General features: G+C 40.2%; 1 protein-coding gene across 2 annotated transcripts in view; it reads left to right on the forward strand.

The window, feature by feature from the left end:
- Positions 1-26,826, forward strand: part of PALLD (palladin, cytoskeletal associated protein) — a 345,943-nt gene that overhangs the window by 160,351 nt on the left and 158,766 nt on the right. For both annotated transcript variants that reach the window (XM_081135630.1, XM_081135631.1), the window contains 2 exons: positions 11,306-11,425; positions 13,842-14,184. In XM_081135630.1, coding sequence (XP_080991756.1) covers positions 11,306-11,425; positions 13,842-14,184 — 463 coding nt within the window. The remainder of the gene's footprint in view (positions 1-11,305; positions 11,426-13,841; positions 14,185-26,826) is intronic.

The raw sequence follows: 26,826 nt of genomic DNA on the forward strand, positions 1-26,826 counted from the left end.
ATTTTCATCTCCTCATGGACTGAAATGATGTTTATAAAGGGAACAAAAATGTTTGTCTGGGTAGTTCATTCTCCTTGGGACCACTTTCTTTTATTTTCCCCATCGGCAGGCAGTCACTGCTTTTACTTTTTGCCAAAAGGTAGACAATCAGATGTGTGCCTCTCCTTCAGTATCAAGCAGAGCCTCCCTGCCATGTGTCCCTCAGGAGCCTAGACCTGGCTCTGTCCCTTCTTTGAGACCTTGAAGGTTTTCTGTGGGCTACTGCAGCTCAGTCCTGAACCCCTCACTTCTGAGTATTGGGTCATTGAAAGTGGCGTGTGATTCTGTTAAGATCCAGAGTTTAAGGGATGCTGAGTAGCATCCTTAGGGAACAGCTGGAGTTGATCTGGTACCTTGTTGTCATGCGTCACAACTAGAGCATGCCACCCGACTGAATGTGTCAGTCACCACATCAAATACTGTAGTCACATTCCAAGCCATGGAAATACACAGTTTTGTGTTTTCTCTGTGATACATCTTTGTATAAAATGGCATAATGCTCCCTGATACATGGAACTTCTGAGACTCAGTCTACTGCCTGAGATAATATGGAAATCCTAGAGGGAGTTAGGGCATGTCTTTTGCATTTAGAGAGAGGGGGGGGGGAGAGAAATAGGCAGCAAATATCTCTTTTATCTGTAAGAATGTTTATATGAACAAATCCATGGAACAATTTATGTCTTCTGGTGCTTTATGTACAAATAGAGCTAAAATCTTGGGTCAAAAATTCTAAAAACAAGGATTAAGACTGCTTTTGATGTTGCAGTTTTGAATTCGGAGTGAATTCATGCGACTTGCTTTCAGCATGGTGTTCACCATTGTCCTTGCCTCAGACGCGGCGACAATTTATGAAATGTCTGCCATGATCTGTGCTCGAAAAGCATAAACTAACCATCATCCAAAAGTTCAAAACACTTGTTAGAAACTGCATAGTTTAGTTTTTGAGTATGTACATGTTTGAAAGTCAAAAACACTCAATATACTGGCTAAGCAGGAATAAATTTGGGTGAGGAGAGAGAATAGAAGCATCTCCTACCACCCCCTCCTCCATCCTGTGCTCCCTTACTTCACACCACATATACTCCTGTTTTGGTTATGGTTTGCTGTTTTGCTTCTAGAATATAGTTTTGATCATGAATTCTTTAATAAAATTAGTCCTCAGTAGCTTCCTGGAATAATATGACCACTAGAGCTTACCAAAATGCATTTTGGTTAAACGTGGCAAGATCATGAAGAAAGCTATGGAAGACCTTCCTTTTAAACCACGTGCCCTAATAGTATATTAAACAGTCTTTCCTCCCCATGTTCATGGAACTCGCTTTTCTTTTCCCCTTTGTTAGATCTGAAAGCATTTCAGAAAACAGGCTCCTCCATTCCAACCACAATAATAGCATTGCTGCAAACAACTGTTTCTTGGTAGAGAAATATTTTAAGCAAATCTGTCCATACAATAAAAAAAATATATATATACTGTAGGAGCTATTAAAAACAAACGCAACTAGTTTTCCCTCACCTTAGATAATTTTGCCACAATTATATTTACCACTCACTATTAGAATTGCTCCTTTCTCTTGTATCGTGGGCATTAAAATGTTCTGCTTCAGGAAACCTGCGGCTGGCATGTAGTGTTAAATCCATGATCACGTTTTTCAAACACCAACAAAAAAACTTTAAACCCATGATTGACTCTCCAGCGACTCTTTATGTGAGTTGTTATAAGAGCCTCAGAAGAAGCAAATGTTGAAACGTGTTTGTATTTAAACAATGTTTTGGCGTGCCTGACAAAACTAGGTATGACTATGATTCTTTTACTAGTAGCCAAATGTTTTCCTTACATTGACCTTGTAGTTGACCATTGGCATTGCCGAGGGAAAACAAAATACATATTGAACTGTTTATTTTCCTTAAATGACCTGATTGACTGTTACATCCAGTAGCCCACTGAACTGTTCCCCTGTATAAGATACACATAGGAACTGGCTTCCCCGATTGTTGTTCTTTAGCCGCAGTTATGTGGAAAGGGGAAAAACAGACGTGACTGCGATGCATCTGAGGCAAGAGATAAATTTTATAGGACTAGGTCAGTGATGTTTTCCAAATGCTAAAACACAAATAGTCTTTGAAATTCAGGAACATATTTAAGCATTCGGATTTTATTACCCTCTCTTCTCTTCCTCTGACACATCACTCTTGCTCTCTCCTCGATCGCAGGCGTTCAGTCTCTCTCTCTCTCGCTCTATCTCCCCCCTTCCTCTTCCCCCCTTATTTATGTGTAAGATGTTTTAAAGCTCTAGAAATAAAATTGAAATTCACTAGTACCTGGATGTAGCCCCACTAGGGATTAGATATTTAGATAAAGAAAGAACTAGCAAATTCCCTCCCAGTGCATTTGTGTGCAACTGAAACAGGTTTTTCTTGTCACTACTGTGTTGCATCTGTCTTATATGTTTTACACCCCCTTTTCTGTCTAGACAGAAGTCAACTTGCATCACAAATCTTTTCAGACTGTTTTGGGAATTAATAGCTAGTCAGCTTACTTAAGACCAACATCCGTTTGTCATATTACCTGCTCTGGGCTTCTTCTTTGACATTCTGACTTTTCACTGATTGGATCCTTCGTAGACTAGTCTGGGGGGATGGTGTGGGCAGGGAGCACAGAAGACTCTTTTGACAGCTGTTAATACTCAGGCCCTTACTCAGCTGTCTGAAAACAACCACAGACTATATTGAGTTACTTTTATAGCATTGTCTAACAGCATGCAAATTGAAAATACAAAAAAGTATCTCACTGGTTGGGGAATTACACATATGAAAGTATGGTGTCTCCTGCTCTCAATGTGAATCTCCGCTAACCAGTGCGACCCATCATTCTGGCTCTCGTGTTTTCAAGATGTTTTGATTCTGTGATTCAGAATGTGAAGTAAATTATATTTTGATAAATGTACTCAGGTGCTGAGTTGCAGGATGTTTGTTGAGAGTCCAGTGGATTGTACACAGTGAAAAACTTAATTCAAATCCAGGTTAACATGGTGGATTAAACAAAAGTGGGCTTTGTAAAAACTTTGGTTCCCAAACTGTGTGACAGGGTGCCCTGGGATGCCACGCCGAACTGATGGAGGGGCTGTAAGATTTGAAATTTCTCATGCGAACACATGATACTCGATATCTGATAGATATAACTACTAGTTTGAAATAGTTCAGAGTTTCAGCGTTAGATCACTACGTTCTTTCCTATGACATCATACCTTTGTAAAACTGAGATTGTTTTTATATGTATGTGGTAAAAAGTAAGTACCACATGAAAATCAGTGTAGAACGTGAAGTGAGGCTACCTGTGTTCATTCTGATTCGCAGAAGGTGGTGCAGAATTCAACACATTCACACACCTATTAGAAAGTAATTGTGGTTATTTAGGAATAAAATAATAAGCATTTTCTTTCAATTTATGTGTCCTTTTTTTTTCAAACAGTAACTAACTTTTTAAGACCTAAATACTTAAGTTCTCTGAAGATAACTACTTAAAAAATGAATCTATTAGGTATATATTTTGCTTTGGGACACCTAAAACCATTGCAGAGACACTTAGCATTCCATGAACCAAGAAATTTTGGTTAAATCTCTGGGGAGAGATGAGAAAGGCCCATGTGAGTGTGTACCAAAAAGAAAATTGAGAGACTCTTAGAATTTTAAATTCCGAATGCTCCTACCTCCAGTCTTCTTTCTGCATACCCTTCTAGAAGGCTGGCATGGCAACTCTTTCTCTCCTGGCAGAGACTGAAAGACTCTTTTCTGGGCAATTAAACATCCCAAGAGAAAAAAAAAGATCTATACATAATGGTATGGGAGTTTCTCCAGAAAAGAGGCCATGTAGATTATGCTAATGGGAAGGCCAAAGCTCCTCTCTCGAGCTCAGAGCTTCTAAGCAACTCCTAACCATCTCAGATCAGAAAAGTGAAAGACATCTGGAGAAATCTCTATTTTAGACAATATAGAAGAAAACAAGCAATGCTTCTCTCCTCAGACAGACTAGAAAATCAGAGCATCTAAGAATAAAAATAAAAAGCAATAAGAAGGGAGGAGGAAGGGAGAAACGTTTACAAAACAAAAAGTTCTTAGAATGAAAAAGTTGGTTAAAAAAAAAAAAAAAAGTAGAGGAAATGTACCACAGAGTAAACCAAAAAGACTGAGAGAAGCGTTATAAGAGAAAAGGTGAGAATGTTAGAGACACAAGAGAACCTGCCAGATAGACTAGACATGCATAATTGAGATTCCAGGAGAGAACAAAGAAGGGGGGTGATTGTTGATGAAATATTTTATTTTAAATTCCCCAAACTGAAGGATATCAGTTTCCAGATTGAAAGGAAAATAAATTCACAGCAGTGTGCATTGTTGTGAATTCAGAGTATCCAGGCCAAGGAGATGATTCTGCCAGTGTCCAGGGAGAAAACATGAAGGCATATACATACTAACAAGATCAGGATGCCTTAGGACTTCTCAGCGGTCATACTAGACACAAAGAGACAATTAAGCAAAACCTTCAAAATTATGAAGTAAAAGTAACTCTAAGAATTGTATACCCAGGGAAATCTATTCAATATGAAGATGTAGTCAAGATTTTTCAGTTTTGCAAGGTCTCTAAGACTTTCATCCACAACCCTTTATGTAGGGTGTGCTTCACCACAGCAAGAGAGTTCATCCGAAAAGAGCAAGGTGTGGGTATTGAAGCAGGAACTCAAGCGAGAGGCAAAGGGAACCTCCAGGAGGGTAGTAGCTGTATGTCAGGAATGGGGGACAAGCCCAGATTGGATCAGTGTGACTCAAGAGACAGATACATGCTGGCTTTCATCACTAAGAGCTCATTGCCACTGCTCCGTGTTTTGCCCTGGTGACAGAATGGTAGGGTGGTAAGCCTGAGCCAAATTCTTGCCTCTGCTTGGCCTGGCCTGCTTTCCCCTCCATACTCTGCCTCCTGGATCAGCTGTGATCACTGAACACAAGTGTTCTGATTTGATCTGGTGTTGAGATCTGGGAGTTGGCCATGTTGAACTTAAAAATAAGTATGGAGATACCCACGCCACCAACTCCTGCCCACACTTAATCCCACCAGGTGTCCCCATTGAGCTTTATATTTCCCAGGACTCACTCGTGACCTTGCCCACTGATTACCTCTGTGGGGCTTTTGTAAACAGGGAAGTTGAAGCCAGTTTTATGCCCCTAGGTAGTTCCTGGGCACTTTTTTCTAACAGGGAGAGGTTTGCCTTTTCTTTGTACAAGAAGATTTATGCTTGTTACTCAAATTTTTTTTAAACTAACACATTTTTAAAGAATATATACATATGGTAAACACGTAAAGAAAATCAAAGAAATGGTGATCTCAGAAGGAGAATAAGGGCCCTGGCAGGTGTGGCTCAGTCGGTTGGAGCGTCATGCCACAGGCCGAAAGGTTGCGGGTTTGGCCCCCAGTCGGGGTGCATTCAGGAAGCAACTTATCAATGTTTCTCACATCAAAGTTCCTCTCTCCCTCTCCCTATCCTCAAGTGAGGATTTTTAAAAAAAAGGGGGGGGTGAGCTTGGGGAGACATACAGGGAACTTCTAAAGTATTGGTAATACTTTATTTCTTAGACTTGATGAGCCCACAGGGACTCATTCCATGATGATTCCTTAAACTATACATTTAAAATATACTTCTCTATATATGATATAGTTCACAATCTTTAAAAAAATCTTTATAAAAATTTATACAAGCCTTACATTTAATCACACGGAATTTCATGTTGTTGATTTTAGCTCAAAGTTCTGTGTTATCAGTTATGTTAGCCAAACCATGTGATTTAGAAGGTAAAAGCTGGATTTCTCTTTAGTTAGGCTGGACCCCTCTGCCCCCACAGAAAAAGCTATGAAGGAAGGGATTTATGAAAATGTCCCTTTATTACCCAAGGAAACTAGTAATATCCTTGCTGCCTCATCTTTTTATGTAAATTCAGGGTTGACTTCTGGGAGAGATTGATGTGATTAAGTAATTTTTAGGTAACTATAAAAAACAATTTATCACCAGCAACAAGTTTCCAATTTAGTATTTTATTATATGGCCTCAAATAAAAACCTTTCACTAGGGAAAATCGAATTAAAATGGATCACAATTATCATCATTAATAATTTTAAATTTTCCATTTAAGCTGGAGGCAGTTCTTTTAGTACAAATAAGTAAGCCTCTAACTCCCTGTATTTGATATAAGCAGTCATTTCCTGACTTCCATTCCTCACCAGAATGTATTTTACAGATGTGTTAGAGGTCTTTGTCTAAGTAAGATGCTACCAGATGAAAATTCAATATTACAACCTGGCTCATCTCATTTCCTCCTGGCTTTCTTCATGTTCATAATGTCAGAACCATACAAGCTATGATACTCCTTTCTATCAACAAAATATGAGCCTATTGTCACTTTTAGAAGACATTTTCCAAAAGAAGAAAAGCTAAACAACCTTTGGGACATTGGATTAAAATTTAATCTGGTAAAAATCACTGAGACATAGCAATGCGTGAAGATCACACAAAGAACATCTCAATGCTTTTTTATTTTTTCTTATGTTGTTCTGTAAGCTTGTAACCTTCTCTAGATATTCATTAATTCTGTACTTGCATATATTTTATTTTATGCAATTTCCTGAATATGCATATGAAACGAATTTTGTTCAGTCACATTTGAAACACGAAACTTGTGGGAAAATCAGTTTTATTGAGAATTTCTTTAGAAAACATATTTTGTAAAGCAAATGTTTACTCATCTTCCCCCCCCCCCCAATCTAAATTTCATTCATACATTTTTCAAAAATATTTATGGAGAGCCTGCTGTCTCTGTGATGCTGAGAGGACAGCCAGGAACAAAACAAGTGCCTTCTGTTCTCACAGAGGTTACACTCTAGTCAAGGAATTAGGAACTATTACACAATAAGGTATTTAATTATAGTTGTGATACACGTCTCCAAGGAAACTTTGTCATCCTCAGTGGATCTGACCAAGTCTAACCAAAAAAGGATTCTCTGAGAAAGTGATGTTGAGGTGGAAATGTGAAGCTGAGTAGCAGAGTGCCAAGGACTTGGGAGGAGAGCGTCAAGACTCAAAGGAATGTGGCTTCTCCAGGGGGTGGCCCAAGAGCCAGTGAGTCCGGAGCTCAGAGCAAAGGAAGGTGAGAGGCACAGAAGGAACCTAGCAAGGAACAGGGGCCTGGTCACTTAGGGCTTTATGGCCGCATGAAGGGTTTTTAATTTATCTTCAGAGCCATGGACGAGTGGAGAGGATGATAATATTTCATTCTCAAAGAGGACTCTGGATTAGAAGGGCAACTGTATATAAAGGCTTAGATTTTCTTAAAACAGCAAAACTAACAGGAAAAAATTGCAAAATTGTAGAAAGCATAAGAGGAACTCTACATGTTGTCAAGGTGTTCACTCCAGAACCACTTTATATTACCCCTGAAGAGGTTATCTTGTTTTTAAATGTAGGTTTCAAGACACAGAATCATGTCTGTCTTTATTACGAAAGCATTCTTAGTTATTGAACTGGCGATAGGCTTTTTGCTGAGTGTCTCCAGAAACACTGCCTTTTGAGTTGTAAATAGCTGAGAGAAGGCCTTTCCTGGGAAGATGGATGGTGTGGGGCTGGAGGCAGTGGCTGTCTGGGCAGGAAGCTCGGAGGTGCTGCTGAAAGCTGGGGAGGCTTCACCACTCTCAGCAGCATCTGCTAAGAGGTGACCTGCCTCTTCCTGAAGCCCATCTTTCAGAGGCCAGCAAGGATGTGAGGTTTTATTCCTCCCCACTACCACCAAATCTAATAAGATTGGGCTGTTCATTTCTTCTAATATCAGCATGTCCACTTTCCAATGCATGTTGAATGGCTTATGTTCTATCCTGGTGTGTTTTGTGTCTTAGAGGACACAGCCCATCATCTCCTGTACGGTTGAATTGCTAGTGAATTATTTGGAAAGTGAGAGTAATTAAAATGTTCAGATTCAGGAAACTCCTTGTTTCCCATGTTAAATCTCTCATTACTTCATTTTACATTGGATTCCTGTGTCCTAGACTAGGGGGGAAAAAGCATACTTGTGGGAGGCAGGATGCCTGCTTCAGCATTTTGACTTTGACATTAATTAACCAAGACCTTGTGAGAATCACTTTGGACCTCACCTGAAGAAAGGAGGGATTTGGGCTAGTCAGTCTCTAAAATCCTTTATGGTATTAATCTAAGTTTTATTTACCCTTCTCTGGCTAAGTACACTTTTAACTCATTCTGTAACCTTATGCATTCATTTTTAAAAGACCCACTCTCTTGTAACTTTCCAGATACATCTCACTTTCTAAATGATTGATCTTATGTGAAGCTCCAACCTGAATTATTTCCATACTTTCTATCTTCTGTTGAAAAGCCAAGAACTGTGTACAGTACAGTAAAAAAAAAACAAAAACCCACAAGATTCCCTCATGCTCTGTTATTCCATTGTTTTCCCTCTATTTAGTGACCTTTTAACCAAATAATAATTGTATATTTTAAATGTATTTAAAATTGTATATTTTAAATGTCAAACCTTTACCTGAAAACCCTTTTCTTTATTTTTTTAAAAATTAAATTTACTGAGGTAATATTGGTTAACATTTTATAAATTTCAGGTGTACAATATTTTAATTCAAAATTTGTATACTCTATTGCATGCTCAACCTCCAAAGTCTAGATTCCTTCTGTTGCCATGTGTTTGACCCCTCTACCCTCCCCCATCCCTCTTCCTCTGTTAACCACCATTCTGTTTTCCGTATCTATGAGTTTCTTGTTTGTTTTGTTCATTTGTTCATACGAGTGAAATCATATGGGTTTGGCTCTTTTTCTGGGTGATTTATTTCACTTAGCGTAATACTCTCAAGATCTATGTTACTGCAAAGGGCAGTATTTCATCTTTTTTTATGGCTGAGTCATGTTCCAGTGTATGTATGTACCACACCTTCTTTATTCATTCATCCGTCAGTGGACACGTCAGTTGTTGCCCTGTCTTGGCTGTTCTAAATAGTGCTGCAGTGAACATAGGGATGCAGATATCTTTATGAATTAGTGTTTTCATATTTTTTGGAAAAACTCTTTTCTTAATGTGCCAAATACCTAGATTCACTGATATTTCTTGAGCCAGGGACTGTGCTAGATCCTATAGGGACCCATGAAAGTGGATGGTAACCACCATTATTTTAAAATAAGGTAGAATACAAAATAGTAGAGTACACTTTATATAATAAGTTTACTGTTTTGTGGAGTTTTTCTGGGGACTCTGGTTTACTCCCACATCCCAAAGATGTGCATGTGACGTGAATTGGCGGGTCTCCGTTGTCCCAGTCTGAGTGAGTGTATGCGTGGGTGTGAGTGTCCCTGTGATGGAGGGGCATCCTGTCCAGGGTGGGTTCCTGTCTGGTTCCCTGAGTTGCTGGGAGAGGCTCTGGCCACCCATGACCCCATACTGGAGTAAGCAGGTTGAAAGATAGTGATCTTACATGTTTTTTCTTCATCTTTCTTTTTTCTTTTTAAAATTTATCTTTATTATTGAAAGTATTATAGATGTCCCCCTTTTTCCACCATTGATCCCCTCCACCCTGCATCTTTCCCCCCCAGGCCTTCCCCACAGTGTTGTCTGTGTCCATGGGTTATGCATATACTGTATACATATAAGTTCTTTGATTAATCTCTCCCCACCCACTCCCCCACCTCCGCCTTCCCACCGAGATCCCTCGGTCTGTTCCATGCTTCTATGTCTCTGGATTTATTTTGTTCCTCAGTCCATTTTGTTTATTAGATTCCACGTAATGAGTGAGATCATGTAAAACTGAATCAGGAAGAGTCAGAATATATAGCTCACATTTACTTCAATGTTTACTATAGAAGTGTTTTGGGTATTTAGAAGCTTGGTGATGTTTTTGTGACTAGAAATATGCCATAGGAACTTAGCTCTTGTTTAAATCAATTAGCCTATGGTAAACTGGTTTTGTTATGTGTTTTTTCACTTAAAGTCTCCACCTATAGATGATGTTAAGTGAGGGCATTGACCAACATAATCATCTTTAGTTTACTGGTATAATATAGACAATTATTCAATTTAAAAATGGTTAATAAACTCTAGATCTAGCTTTTTAATGGTAACAGCTCACATTTACTGGCTGCAAAGCATTTTCTGTGTCCAGGCAGACATAGAAACATGTGTTATAAGCACAATGTATATCGTATCACAAGAATAGATAGGTGGTTGTTAGGAGTGTGGAGTCTGGATCCTCACTAGGTTTGAGTTCTGATTTTATCACTTATAAGCTATGTGATGTTGGGCAAATCAATTAGCCTAATTGTGCTATAAAATGGGCTGATGATAAACATAACTCATAAGGTTGACATGAGAATTAAAGCCAAATTAATCTATGTTTAGAGCTGGTAACAGTGCCTAGTGCCTGATAAGGGCTCCCTGGCTGTTTGTTAGCTGTTGTCACTGTCGTCATCATCGTCCCTCACAGGCACCCTGTGGTGGTTAATTTAATGAGTCATTACTAATGCAAACCCTGCAAGGTAGGTTCTATTATTGTCTCAATTTTACAGATAAGAACATTGCCATCTGGGGAGGTTGACCAGATTCACAGAGTCAAGACGTGTGGCAGGTCCCTAGCAACTGGTTCTAGAGTCTGGGCATTTCATGCTGCATAACACTGCCACATGGTGTAACAGTAGCTCCCAGAATAATTGTCCGCAGGTCAAACATTTACATATTATGTTCTTGTCCTCATGTCAGAGAGGCTCGATTTCCCCCACTAATTGCTTTTCAGTTGAGCAGAAGTAAGAGTCAGTAGCAGGAAGAACTTCCCCATACAATCAACTAGGCAGGAAGAGAATAGAGCTGGCATCTCCTGAGCATCTTCCACATGCGAAGCGCAGAGACTCACACTTTGCAAACATCTTGTTTCATCTTAACAGCCATCCCCCTGGGTATACGTTACCCCATCTTACAGATGAGGCAACCAAAGCTGATCTTGCTTGAAATCACAAAGAATGGGTCTGACTCCAAACCTTTTCCCTCTGGCCTAACCTGCTAAATTGAATGTAAAGAGAGTCTATTGTGAACTATTTTCTAAAGCAATTCTTCAATAATCATTATCTAATTTGCTTGTTTAAGAAAGGCAGAGGGTCTGACTTGAAAGTGATTTCATGGTTTCACCCTGGTGAGGTGTGTTCTCTACTCTTCTTTCCTCCAGAGGAGATCTGTACCCTCGTCATCGCTGAGACTTTCCCTGAAGACGCAGGGATCTTTACCTGCTCGGCAAGAAATGATTACGGCTCAGTAACCAGCACTGCGCAGCTGGTGGTCACCTCAGGTATGTGAGGAGTAAGAAATGATGGGTTCTGCCCCCCAGCACTCAGTTGGTGTGCCACAGCGGAAAGAACTGTCCCGGGAGGAGAGCTCAGTCCTTAGGAATGCTCGCTGCCACTCCGGGGGTGATCCTGATGGCCAGTATTTCAGAGGCAAACAGAAGGCTTTGGGGGAGGGGGAGTGAAAGTGGAGATGAAAAAGGAAAAGATAATGATAATGTATCAACCGAACACATGCAGGGCTATTTTTTAAATCATGCAGTTTTGGTCTTGGAAACGATGGAGCTGGCTTCCTAACATCCTCATGCTAAGCCTGAATCATGCTCACATCAGAGGCCACCTGGGGATGGGAGGCGCTGTCACTATGCTCAGCAGCCCCAACATGAGAGGAGACACTTGTACAAATAAATCAGTGTTTAGTCCACGATTGAAACTTCTGAAAAAGTAGTATAAGATAAACCTAGCAGAATTCAGAGAAACTGTAATATCTTAGATATCTAGTTTCACTAATAGTAACTGACATGAGACACTAAAGCAATATACTGTTAAAATCAGTATTCAAAACTATCTGGATATTTTTTTAATTCAGAAGTTTACCGCTAGTGAAGACAACGTGAAACAGCTTTTTCCTTTATTTTAGCTTCAGTTTGCTCTTTTCTGCTATAACTGATTTGCTATACCTTATTTTTATTTCTTCATCTCTGTTATTTATTTTATAGTAATTTTTAAAATATCTCTTTGACAAAGCCTGCCACATAGTGCACATGATAGGGAATCAATAAATGGGGTTTGGGGCTGAATGAGAGATGGAGAGCGCAACAAATTGCACTTTGATTTCTTTGGAAGACGGAGCTTGGTGCTAGGGGGCAGCAGAGGCACAACCAAGACTGGGTTAGGGAGCTTAGTGTGGGAATTGTTACTGTGTCTTTATCTTAAGAAATGTGGATGCTCAGGCAGAGCTGATGAGCCTCAAAATTACTTCCCTAAAGTGCCCCAAATTCCTGCTCTGTGGTGAGTTTTGGCACCCAGTTCTATCAATTACAGTTGAGCATCATCTTTAAAATAACAGACTGACCAATCTCTGAGGGAAGGTGGGGGAGGAGGCAGGAAGAGATTAACCAAAGAATTTATATGCATAACCCATGGACGCAGACAATAGTGTGGTGAAGGCCTGGGGGCGTGGAGCGGGGAGGAGGGAGGTCAATGGGGGAAATAAGGGGGACATCCGTAATACTTTAAATAAACAAGATTAATCATCATAATAATAAATTTAAAACAGAAAAATAAAAACAGAAAAAATAAATAAAGGCACCTGAGGGAATTGAAAGCTAAAAGAGAAAAAAGAAAGAAAGGAAGGAGGGAAGGAAAGGGGAGGGGAAGGGGGAAGAAGAAGGGAGGGGGGATGGGAAGGGGAAGGGAAAGGGAAAAAAAGAAAAGAAAGGAAGGAAGAAACGTAAAAGTTCACCGTCATGAGTGAGCAGTTGATTGAGTGAGTGCTATAAGTGTGCCGGATTGGAGCTACAGAGTGGGGCGGATCCCAGTATTTTGATTCTGAGTTGGCTTGAGGACTGTGCCGTCAGATGGCCACAGCAGTTGTTCAGTACTCCAACAGTGTGACCCAACCTCTAGACTCAAAGCCTGTGTGGCAAAAATTGGCATTTTTATCTGGGGTAAATCTACTATAAGCCAAACATAATAAATACTTCTGAACTATCCTTCGTTCACCTTGGTTAGCACTTTTGAGTGCATTCCAGGAGCTCTGCTGGGCTCTGGGCAAAGTGAGAAATCCAAGGAAGACATGACCTTACCTCAAGACACATTCAGTTTATTGAGGGTAACAAATAAAAAAAAAAAAAATTGTGTGTATGCGTGTGTGTGTGTGCTCGCGCGTGCTGAGTTATAGCTGTGGCAATCATCTGAACTGGAAAAAAAATTATGAGATCATAAGACATTTCCCTTAGGCTCCAAAGCTTTATTTAGCTTTAAATAGAATGAATATTCATTGCTGATCCCATAAAACCTTTAGAGCTTGAGCTAATATCAGTAAAGCTCAGATAGGATGTTCAGTCGGATCCATGGCTGAAATGTGAGGACAAGGCATTATTAATTGGTACTGTTTGTACTGTCATTTTTTAACTAAGATCTGTCTTGAGCTCTTACTTGAAATTTGTTAATGAATAGGTAGCTGGCTTCCCACTTGTGGGCCATTCAGGAAATGAAACACGTAGCAGTCACCCAAACAAGCTGGAAAGAACCAAGCCCTCCAGCTGGCGTGGCTTCTGCGTCAGATGCGAGCAGCACAGCTACCTCTTCTGTAAGAACAGGGTACAAGGGATCCTCAGACGATCCATAACAGTGTGAAAATAACTGCTGAATAAGTGTCATTGTATAATTTGGTTCCCTCTCTTTCCCCTTCCTTAGCCAACACTGAAAACTGTAACTATGACTCCACGGGCGAATCCAACAATGATCATTTCCAGCACTTTCCACCTCCCCCTCCGATCTTGGAGACAAGTCCCTTTGAGTTGGCTTCAAAGAAATCAGCTGAGATGCAGCAGGTGAAGAGCCCCGAGCTGGGACACGGCACGGCCGCCCTTCAGATGCAGCTCAATTCTGCGGAGAGGGACACGGACGGCGTGCGTCCCAGCCACGGCCTGAACGGGCTGATGAACGGCAAGGCTGACGGCAGTCAGTCTCCTCCAGCACCAGCTGTCCTGCTGTCGCCCACCAAGGAGCCTCCGCCTCTGCTTGCCAAGCCGAAACTGTGAGTATTTCTGCATGGTTTTATAGTACTTTCCATACCCCTGCTAAATTGCCTCTCTGATCAGCGACAGCTTTTTGCCTGGACTCAGCTAGGTGGCACGTTGCCCCTTCTGCAGGCAAGCCATCCCTGGCCGACGTGACTTTGCTACCAAGTGGGGTCTTTGAAAAAATACAAAAGATACCTAAAAAGAAAGAAGGTAAATGAGAAGCTTGGTTACCTCTGCCCTTTGCTAAAAGCTGTAACTGCTTTCAGCTGTGAAAATATCTGTGCTCTGCGTCGCCTTCCAATGTACAGCAAGGATGTGGCCGCTCCCCAGAGGTGACGGGCAGGGGGATCTACTTTGAGCTCTCTATTAAAAGCATTTCCCAATGTTTTAAATGTAAGAATCAGTAAGGAAATCTGATATAGATAAGCACAGGAAGACTAAAAGCTGAGGATGGAAACTCATTGTACAGAACCTGGGGAGGGGAATGACACCAGAGATAACCAGGCTTGTCAGGAAGGAGAGCACCCTTCACAACACGACCTCCTAGGCTTTGGAATTCCATGTGACTGCCCGTTTTCACAAATACCAGCTTCATACTTTATTTCCACTATTTTCTTAGGGTGATAAACCTCGCATGAGCTGTTTCCATTGGCACTCCATAGCGGAGAGTTGTTATGAATGGAGCCATTGCAATGTCCGAGAGAGGCAGAAATCAGTTCCCTCCTAAGGTTCTATCATAGCATAACAGACCTTGAATTACTGCCCTGATAGAGGTCGGTGGAAAGGTCAGAGTCGTATAAAATGTATACATACTCGATGAGGTCACATTTCCTTGGGAATGAATGCGCCGGGATCTAGGAAAGCCCCTTAGATTTTCCCATGATGTCTGATGTTTTTGATTTGGGGCAGGAAAGATGACTTCAGGATAGGAGTTATTTGTTTCTCTGATACCGAACAGTCTCTTTTCTCTGTCACCAGCTCGTTTGTTAGAATATCTTATATATTTGCACATCACTTTATTGTTTACCAAGTGATTTCATGAACATTATTAGACTAATGAAATAAATCAGCCAAATGAACACCTTAAGTTAACAAATGGGCAGACAATTTTATAAAAATAGACTTCTGGGCAATCTTGTGTTATTGCAGTTTCAAAAATCTGTCTACGCATTTAATTCTTATATGCCACCCGGGCTCCGTTTTCAGGCAGTAGGGCTACTTGTTTTGTATACAGTAGTGTGAAAGGTGCCAGGTGAACATTTAATACCTATGCTCCAACTCCACTGAGACTCTGAACAGGTAAAATGAGGTCAAAAGTGGCAGTCTTAAAAGAGATTTACACTCATATGGCTTCAACCCATAAAATTAATTGCCACTGCTGACCTTTTGTATCTTTGCATTTTGAATATGTATTTGCAGTGCTTTTAATGAAACAAGGGACCTGTTCTCCTGGGGAAGAAAGGGTGAATGTTGCTTAATGACTAAGACTTGACTGTGCTCTTGATTAAGTGACCTGTATCCACCGTAATGGCTGTCATAAATTAGATGTAAATCACAGGAGAGCAATGGAGGAGCTGTTAACAGGCATTTCAGTCCTCCTTATCTCAGGAGTTTCAACAGCTCCTCTGCTTTTAGCTCCGCTTTATGGTGATGCTAGTGTGCATATTGGGGGGTTGGGGCATGTCTGCAAAACACAGACAGAACAATCCTGTGGTTATTAAGAGGATGAGTAGCTTAAGCACAAGTTTGAAGAGTGACATCATGATTTGCTTATTAGTCAGATATTCAATATAAAATAAGATATAGGAAAAACAGACTTTAGTGCTTGAGATCCATATAAAGGGGGTACTTACTCTTGCCTTCATGAGGAAATTTAGGGAAAGGCAGAGCACCTAATCACAAAACCTGGTAGCTTAGAAGTAACATTTACTGGTACCAGGTTTTACCACTGTTTTCTTTTTTCAAATCTTTAGGCATTTAAGTGTATCCTTAGAGCATCATTTAGCAATTTTCATATTGTATGCCTGCCATTTTCTAGGTAGAAAATCGTATGTGATGAAACTTTAAAATATATATTAATTGTAAAATTTACTTAGGATTTATACTACTTTATTGGCTTTTGTTTCCATTACAAAGTAAATGCACTTTGATGTGACAATTTAAACAATACCGAAGTAATTAAAGAAAAAGTTAGCTCTCATTGCTTCTCCCCTTGCAAGCTACCCTCTTGGAGTAACTGACTTTACTGCTTTAGTCTGAGGTCTTCCACTCCTTTCTCTATTATCACGGTCTTTTCTGAAAACGTTTGCTCATTGTTTTAAAAGAGGAATGTTGTTGAATGACATCTGCCAATCATTTAGGATGGCATCTAAGTTATTGGTAATGAATGACTGTAGGTAACTGCCAAGTAAAATTCTTTCACACGTCTTTTTATTTCTTTTTATACATTGGGGGGAAATGAGACTTTGCCTCTTATGGTTGTCAATGAAAAACTGTGGATTGCTCTAATCTTTTCTCATTAGCCTACGATTTTATTTCCCTTCCTAAAAGGAGAGGTTTATAACTTGGGAATTTATGACATTTCATTCATCTGAATCATTTGTAACCAAACAAATAGGAAACAATTAGGAGGGGGCAAATAATAGGAATTAAAATATTGATTCTTGCAATAAGTTAACCTGAAAAATGGTGTTTGATTTCTCAGATTCCTGAAAAAAGAACATTTTTTAGAAAGAAAATCTCTTTGTATTTTTTCTCTCTCAAATAGCTCCAATACTGATCATGGAAAGGGGAAAAAAAAGAAAAAGACTAAAATGAAATGATAGAAATGTCACAAATTCCTTTCTCTAACAAGGTCCAGCTATCACCTTCTATTGTCCAACAGAAATCCTTACCAATGGCCTTGTAACCTTCCCAGACTCCAGCTGGGTCTGTCATACCTGTCCTGAGGGTGAGTTCCTGGCTCAGTATCAAGAAGGCATCTACTTTAGTTTCTGCATCTCCAAGCATCTTTGTCCCTGACACTGTCCCTCAAGCATAGTTAAACATAATTACATGTGGGCCGCTTGACAAGTGTCAGTGCCATGCACACTGGGTTTGAGGAATGCCTACCACTTGCTGTGGGACCAGAAGTGCACTTAGACACTGCACAGGAGAAAATGCATAAGTAAGAGTTATTTATGTGACTAACACAATCTCCTGTTACAGTGCAGAGACAAGAAGCAACCGGTACTTAAATCAGACTTCTTATCAGAGGAAAAGAGAAAGGAACAAACATAAACCCAACTTATGAACTATTTGTTCTATTATTTGCCTTGTTTGGAGTGCACCAAATAAGTCTGGTGCCTCCCACTCTCTATAAATCTTGCCTGAAGGTTCAAAAGAAATATTTTTTCAGTTAGGGCTCGCTGCGTGAATAGGAAACAAAATCCCTGCTTTTCTTAATTATAAACTCATTCATACTGTGTTATTAGGGATTTTATGTGTCACCCCCGTCCAGTTCTTTACTTTGTAGCCAAAGTAAAGCTACATCTTCATAATAATAAACATAACAAGCACAGTAATAATGCTCTGTGTAAAATCACAGACGTGTACTTGCCCTGCACATGCGGGGGTGAGAAACGATGTGTTTAAGAGACAGGAGAGAAGGAAATAGCAAACTGTATCGCCCTCCTTATCAGTGACTTAGCTGGGCCGGGCTCACTATATTTGGAAGTTCTTTATGGTTTCCTCCGTGCTCCTGGACACAAATTTAAGCACGAGTTGTTCCCTTGCCTGGAATGTTCTACTCCCTGGAATGTTCTGCTACTAATGGCTGCCTCCTCCTCGCTTGCAACTCTCAGCTTAATGCCACCGCCTTTCCTGGCCACCCAACCTAAAGCAGCCGCCCAGCCATTCTCCAATAAATCAGCCTCTTTAATTACCCCATGGCAGGTAATTCTCATAGTTTCTCACTTACCTGCTTGTCAGTTTGCCTATTGTCTTCCCCCACTATTATAATATAAGCTTTTTGAGAGTAGGGGCCTTGGCTGTTTGTTCACTGCCCTTTCTCCAGGGCCTAGACCAGGGCCTGACAAAAGGAATGATCAGAAGCATTTTGCATGAATGAAGCAAGAGCAGATCAAGGAGGAAGAAGAGAAAGTTCTCCCACATCTAGAGCAACCCCATTTGTTCCGCTTAACTTCGAGCCTCGATTTACCTCACCAGTCCCACCGTTTTCCCACTCACAATACTTTTAAGATTGATATTGTTTATCTCATGAACTAAATGAATATGAAAGAATTAAATAAGAATCCCATGGGGAGGCGGGGGGGGGTGCAAGGAGCCTAATATATGGTGATGGAAGAAGATTTGACTTCGGGTGGTGGGCACACAGTGTAATATACAGATCTCATATCATAGAAGCCTACACCCGAAACCTATAGGATCCTATTACTGTCACCCCAATCCATTTAACTTTTTTACAAAATGGGGAAAAAAGAATCCCTTGGGATAGAAAAGTTTGTCCAACCAAGTTACTTAATTTGGGAACTCTTTCAGCTCCTTCCTCATGTCTCCTCTGTTCTCATTTGATTAACATCTTACTTTAAAACATTGTGGAGAAAATGAGATTATTTGGAAGGTCTAGGAGGACGTTTTCACTCTCTAGTACGGACTTGCAATGTCAGTTGGCCACAGTACAATCAAACTATTTCAAGGTGTGTGTACTTGACATGTTAACACCCCCATCAGATGCCAGACTTTTGATGAAGGGCTGAGAGCTTCTGTGCTACTCCCTTCCTGTCCTGTTTATGTTGGACGGCTGCTCAGCCTCCAGCGTGTGACTTGGTCAGTGTAACTCAGAAAGTGGAACATTTTTCCGTCCTTTAACCTCTACTAGTTAGGGTTCAAGTTTTCACTCTATTACTGTTTGACATTAGAAAACACATGGTTTCCTGGGTTCTCTTCTAGTATAAACCTTACCTGGTAGATTTAAATACACATACACACAAGCGTAAAGGCAAAAAGATGCTAAGGCAAACAATTTGGGGCAAAATAAGTAACAAAGGTCAAAGAAATGTCACCATCAAGCAGTTGTAAAGAAGTCCTTAAATGTACGTAAATGTATTTAAATAACTAGCACACTTTTTATTCTCTCACTGTTAATTGAGCATCTGCCAAGTGTTGGGTGATACTGGGTGCTAAGGACCCAAAGATGAAAGAGACAAAAGCATTATCTTTGAATAGTTTGTAATCCAGTGACGTCTAAGATCATTTTGGCAAGAATATACACATAAAATTCTACACACCCTTTAACATCACACAATTTTGTAGAAAGGCCAGTTCCTAAATTAGATTTGGTGCAATCCAATTGCCTTGTCTTCCCATTTTAATGTTTGGAAGATTAGCCATTCTGCTCCTGATCCAGAAAACTTAGACACCAGCTCCCATTTCTCGTTAAATGATTTTTATTATCTGCAGAGTCTAGTCAAATATCAAAGCAATTTAGTAGCAGTGAAAGTGGAAAGTATGGAACCAGAGGGGCCTTCAAAATAATATTAGGGCAAAAAGTCATTTTGTGTGTTTTTTTTAAATTTTTTACTACAAAATCACACATACACACACAAACGACACTCCCCAAACACATTGGAGAATGATAACTAAGGAATGTAGGCACAGTTATGGTCTCCGTCCCAATGCGCCTGGCTGTGTGGATATGGGCTCTTCATAAATATAATAGATGAGTTTGCATTAACAGTGTTGGTGTTGGATCACTTGGAAAACAACCCCTCCCTAAAGTGGAAAGTCCAATCAAGGAACTTCCTGAAGTATGAAACTTTTAACTAAGGATGTATTCTTCCTCATGCTTTTTTCATGTAAATATTGGCTCTGTCACTGTGTCACATTCTTAGTTATTAGGATAATAGTGCTTTGCTATGCTAGTCTCTTGGTGAATATAATGTATTAATTACATTTCCAGAAGAAAGCTGAGTCCTTGTTTTTATGGTTAATAGTCTTATGTGGTGTCTCAAGTATAGTTAGAAATACTTACAGGAACCCTATGTACATTGGAAGTGGTACTCAACCATCCGTAAGAGATACCATAGGCACATCTCAAATATCTGGTGCTTTCTGTGAACATGTACATGATAGGTCAATATTTCTTCCACATTTACATCTCATTTTGCCTAAATAAGTATGGGAGTGCCTTTGGTGATTATAAGGTAAGTTGAGAAATGTGGTTTCTGCTGAGTAAGGACCTTTTATTTTTAGGGGAAGAGGGGCTCAGCTCAGAGATAAGATGGAGCCACATTTGAACAGTGTGCTCAGAGGTAATGTTATGGATACGATGTCAGAATATTAACAGTTTAGTGTTAAGCCAGAAATACTAGAATCAAAATATGTGCAGCTTAACAATAACTATGAAAAAAATCAATAGAAGACTTTAACCAATTAAAATGAGTATTATACATTTAGAAGGAAATACACCAAAATGTTATCTGTGGTTTTCTGAGTGGTAGGACTTTGAGCAGATTATAGTTTCTGTTTAACTAGTCCCTCATTTTCCAACTTTTCAACAATAATGTTTATCACTTTTATAATGACAAAGTATTATTTTAAAAGAAGTAAATACTTTTGACCCCTCTCTTTCACCCTTCCTCTTCCATAAAACCTCAGCTCATGTTGCTTGCTCTTCATTCTGGATGCTCCCTGCTAGAAACAACAGTAACCAAGCTCAGTTTTGAGCGCAGTAGGAAGCAGAACGTCCTGGCGCTGGATGCCTCACCCTCTCTCGGAGCTCCTCTCTTGCCCTGGAAGCCAGGGCCTTCAGGATTCCATCTGGGTTTTTAGGACCCATGCTAGAAAGCCCTCCCTAGAAAAAGGCCCTGTACTCCAAAATGACTTTGCTCCCCAACAGACACTCTCCTTTAGCACCCCCTCCCCCGCCCCCCGCCAACCAAAACTTCCATTCCTTCAATTTCGCGTCTCAGGTGTTAGGATAAAAGTGATATGGATAAGGTGATGTTTTATTTTAAAGCCAAAAATAAGCCGGATATTTACAAAACCAATATTTAATGTATAATCCATACAAGGCCTTCCACAGAAAGGATGAAAACCTTCCCTTAGAAACAGTGGGGAAGGAGAAAAGATATGGTGAAGGAAAATTGAAGTTCTGATTTATAGAACAATATTACCCATCAATTATGTGATGGAGGCATCTGCCTTGGCAGGAAGGATAGTTGTGGTAACTGTGAGGTTACGAAGAGTAAAAAAGGCTGAAGAGAACTAGGAGAAATTAAGAAATACTAAGAAAGGCATCATGTACTTCCTAGCAATCTTGAGAACCCACTTGAAATTAGAGAGTGAAAACTCATATTCGATTCCGTGAACGAGCATGGTTTCATGACTTTATTTCAGCCACGGTCAGCACTCGGAAGAGAGAAACAAAGGACATACATAGTTGGTGGTACTGGCAAAGTGAGGATGCTGTATTTAATTTGTAGATCATGAGACATATCACTGAAATCAGCCCCCACGCAGTGTAGGGTCCGAGAGAGAAGCAGATTAAACCAGATTAGGATTTAAGGGGAAAAGAGACTGGACTCAAGAAAATGGGAGGCATCAAGAAAACAGAAGTTACACCAACAAGGTAAATGACTCAAAGGGAGTGTGAGATAGAAAAATACAAAAGGGGAACATTAGGTGATCAGAGTGAGGACTCTGAAAGTTCAAGATCTAAAGACAGAACTCCTTCCAAGTGATAAAGGGATTTAAGATATCTGTTCGGATGGACAGTTTAAGTGGAAGCGAAGGTCACAGGAACTGTGAAGTCAAGATGTTAAAGGGAACATTAACATGGATGACTGCCAAAGTGGATGGGAGGAAACTAAATGCTAGGTACTATACAGACATTGAGAAAAATGAGGAAATACCAAGGTGGTTGGCGACAAGCAGGGAAGAGTGATTATAGGTGGGGCGCACAGGCTTCAAAAAGAAGCAGACATGGAGTGATGCTGGCAAAAGTGTTCCAGGAGCAGCTTTGGGAAGCAAAGAGCACACGGAACCCTCCGGTGCAGAGAAGATCTTGATGGGTTTAGTAACCTCACAGGGAAAATCAGATCACAGTTAAGGGCAAAAGCACTTCCAGTGGAAGAGTTTGGGGAAGTGGGAATATTGATTAGAAACAGTTAAGGAATCTCATGGATGATGAAAGGGATCGAGACAAGGGACACTAAGGGATGGTTGGGGAGGGAAGAACTGGAAGGGCTGTAGGGGAGATAAGGCGAGAGAACAGGAATGTCATCCTCGGGATCGCTTGCTGTCATTTCATGAAGAGCCACTAATTGTATTCATCTTTGGAGCTGATAGAGCCATTTCCAGTGTAATTCATACTTCTTTTTTAGCCCCCTCTTGATTTCAGTTATATTTCAGCACCATGATCCACTTTGTAGTTACTAACCTCTCCTATTGAAGTAAGACCTTGAGTTGGGTTTTTATTGACCAAGGCTAGTTCTATATTTGTGTATTTTGAAACAATTCTTCTCAACTAATGAATCTGTAATCCCTATATGTTGATTTTCACTGCATGTCTACAACTGTTACTACTAGAGGATTTATGTCTGTCTCCTGCAGGCTGAAGTACATTAGGTTGCCAGTTTTCTACCATTGATTCGTTTTTTTCTGTGAATGTGTAAGTTTTCCATTCAAGCTAATATATCACCTAATGGTGAGAACATTTGTACAAGGAGGTTTATTTTAGTTGGTTTCGATTACATGTGCAAAAGCAGACTGTTCATTTTCTCAACAAACCTAAGAATGACGGTTTCCTTGCTTGACTAAAGTTGTCATTACAGACCTTGCGGATAACACTGGAGCCGATGTCGTTTTTTGAAAATCTTTTCCATGTGTGGCAAGGAATTAGATATTCTTTCATTTTGTTTTAAGAATAATGCACATGTTAAGTTAATTCAGTAAAATATGTAGGTTCTGTGAAACTGTAGATTTTTATTTCCATGGCTGGATAAATCACATACAAATTTGAGCATACAGATTCGCTTCGTTATTCAAAAGGACATTTTACATTCATTGCAGTCAGAGCCTCAAACTTGGCTCTACCAGTTTCATGTTTTCTAACCTCTGTTTCCTGCTAGGATAACACTGGCTCCTCCGTTTACCGAGGCAATTGTGAAAATACACATTGATTATTGAGGTTTTTTGATGATGCTCAGAGGCATTGCCTTAGTAAATAAGTCCATTTATTTAACTTGTATATCTACATTCTTTCTGTGTTTGCTAGGGTTCACTACTCTACCCCATCTCTACTCAGAAACCTTGAAAATGCATTTGCTCTGTGACCTGCTCCATTTCTTGAGGTCTGTTTCTCTTTTTTTAAATTTAAGTGTAATGATGTATGTGGCCACAGTAGGTAGCATTTGAGGGACTCCAGCTGTGAGCCTCCTGAAATGAAACCAGTAAAACCAATGAATCACTTAAAATACTATCTAAATATTTTTACTTCACTCTATTATGTCAGGAATCAAAAGGAGTAGGTGCAGCTATCTGGTACTCTTTCTCCTCAAAGGAGTTTATAAATAGGTCAAATATAGGTAATTATATGCCTCAGCTATAATTTCAAACTTTCTGCTTTTCTAGTAATTGCCATTAAATGTGAAGGTTGTGAAAGATTTCTGGAAAGACCACAAATATGTTCTTGTCCTTGTTTCTTTTTTTGTTGAAATAGTTCATACGCCATCTGGTTTCAAGGATGTATCATTAAGTGCAATAATGTCTTCTGTAGAAAAAAAAAAAAAAGGCCATAAAAGACGGCCTAAGTGCAATGCAGAGCAAAGTAAAAAATGTCTTTTTCTCCATAGTTTCAAAAATAGAGTTTGTAGCTTGGACCTCCAAAGTGGTTAAGCCCCGGTGGGGGGAGGCGGGGAGAAGGCGGGGGTTGGTTGTTAATTTCTTGCTCCAGGTGATTGTTTTCATGTCTGGTGCCCTCTTTTCCTTCATAGCCTTTGCTTTCTTCAGAGGATCCTCTACATCAGATGGGAAATGCTCACATTTATCTTGACTCCCTCACAAAGCAGCCTTCCACATGCAGGAGAGCACTGCTCGGGGTGAAACATTCTAGAATCACAGCAAGTTTCACTCCACGTTGGCTCTAATTATTCTACCTCTAAAAGCAGGATTATATTTGGTTTTGTCATTACTCAAACTTGCTGATACTAAACAGCTGCCTACTGGAAAGAACTATAATCACGACTTTTTTTATTTTTACCAAAAACTGGCAGAGAGTTTTCTAAAAGCGATCAGATGGCTCCTGAACGACCTGTCACTTGAAAAGTTTATTTACGCAGAGAACCGTTGTCCCCATTTGCATTTTGTTGTTTTGCTTTATAACAGGGCCCCAAAAACTGCCTTTAGAAAGTGCCTTTCTGTTTTATACTCTTGGTGTTAGAAGTAAGCAATCTAAGTGGACTGAAATTCTTACTAAAATTGGAAGTGAAATGGAACAAGGAAGAGGTGTATTTTAAATGTTGTCTACGCTCTTGGTGCTTTTGGTCAGGACAGAGGACACAAGCCGAAACTGACTCTAGAGTTGGCCTTGGTGCTGCACAGGGCGTTTGCTCGCCTCCGACGCTTCACCTAATCAGCCCTTTCCTCCTACGGGGAGTACCTTGGAATGGATGAAATGCAGGCAGGCCTCGGCTCGGATCCAGCTCAGGCCCCAAACATATAAACCTGGATTTGGGTAGAAGTAGGAGGGCGCTAGGGGTCCATGCCAGCCAGGAGGGATCGAAGACATCTGTCAATGTGGTGTGCTCTTGGGAGGCCATCCTGCAAGGCCCAGCCCATGTCACGGGGCCAGAAAGGAGGTTGGCCTGTTAGACTGATTGCCATTTTCATAAGAGCTTGAACTCTGAAAAGTGACCAAAAGTCATACCAACTTTGTGGATGTCCAGAGATGGATAAATTAAAATTTTGGATTTATCTCTTTCTCCCAGATCCTTATCCATCTGAATTATGCACACTGAGTAGTCTAGAATAAATTAATTTCACATGATATGAGAAAATAACCATACTTTTCTTGCTGACTGCATTCCACTTGGTTATGAGCAGTGTGTCAGCTATAAATCCCAGATTGAGAGGTCATTTCGCCCTCTTAGTGTCAAACTTCCCCCTTGGTCTATTTCCACATGAAATTTATAAGAGTCAATAGCTCTTATTCTAGGAAACAAACTGCTTATTCCTGGGTTCCTGTTGAATTTAGCATGCACTTCAGTATATTGTTGAAAGGTGAAGCAGGATTATCATGGAATTTACAGAAATTGGAAAAAAACCCCGCTACACACAGTCATTAGCCAAGAGCGTTCACCTTGCTCCGGGCACTCCGCGCCTGACCAAGGCAAGTAACAGGCTGGATGCTTGTTCTCGGGGAAGCAGTGACTGTCATCCTGCGGGAGAGGAAGCAGACATGACGCACGTCTTCTCCTTCAGAAAGTCTTACTGCTCTTCATGTAACTTGTGTAACTCTTCATGTTTCACATTCGTGTGGCATTTTAAAATAAGGAATTACTTAAGTCACACCCAAAAATTATTTTAAAGACTTTGTACAAGTACAAATAATCAGTGTTAATTATTGAAATAGTTAGCAAAGATGCTGTGAGGCATTGACTCTTATTTCCCCAGTCGTGAGTTTCTGTTGCACTGAACTATGTATATCCGTGTCGGGTCTTGTTGGGGCCGTCAGTACAGCTAGTGAGCATCTTCATCATTTTCTTAAACATTGGTTTTCTCATGACATTTTCCTGCTGTGCAAGGAGCGCCCCTGAAACGCAGATCTCCCACCCTGTGTTCCCCCACTTTCTGCTCCATTCTCGGCCAGCTCCTCTCCGGGCTCGATGCACAGCTGTTTCCCTAGGATTCCCTTCTCCATCCTGGGAGCGCTTTTCACTTTTTTTACCCTGGTTGCCCTGACTTCTAAGTGCCATGTATTTGCTCTTTTGTTTTAGTCTCTCATTTGCCAGAAGCACACCTTCCAGTGACTTTCAAAGACAGAGTGCAGGACAGACAGTTCCTAGACCCTGCTTGTCTGAAAAAGTCTTGAATCTCTCCTCACACCGAATCGACAGTTTGGCTGGATTTGGAATTATAGACTTGTCCTAAACATTTTGAAGGAATTACTTCAGATTCTTCTGGTTTCTAATATTATTGTAGGGGAGTCCAGTGCCTATCTGGTTTCCGGTCCTTTGCATATGACCTATTTTTTTTTTTCATTCTGAAAATACATAGAATATTTTCTTTGTATCCTCAGGTTTCTGAGACTTCGTGATATGTAATACTTTCAGACATTGCAGAGGTTAGTTACAACAGGCTTTTTAGATCTAACAACTCATGGGTATACAGTCTGGGAAATTTTTTTACGTTTTTAAATTTTCTCTGTTCTCTTTTTCTGAAATTTGTGTTGTTATGATCTCAGAACACCTACCCGATGTTCTGATTTTTTTTTTCTTGTCTATTTTATTGTGCTTTCTGTAGACCTCTTCCCCTTTGTCTTCCAAACATTCTGCTGAATTTATTTCTGTTATATTTTTCATTTTCCAAGGCTTTTTTCTCATTCCCTAAAATTTTTATGGCATTCTATTCTGTATCATGAATGCAGTTGTGTCCTT

This window comes from Miniopterus schreibersii, assembly GCF_964146895.1.
Source record: "Miniopterus schreibersii genome assembly, chromosome: 4".
Lineage (NCBI taxonomy): Eukaryota > Metazoa > Chordata > Mammalia > Chiroptera > Miniopteridae > Miniopterus > Miniopterus schreibersii.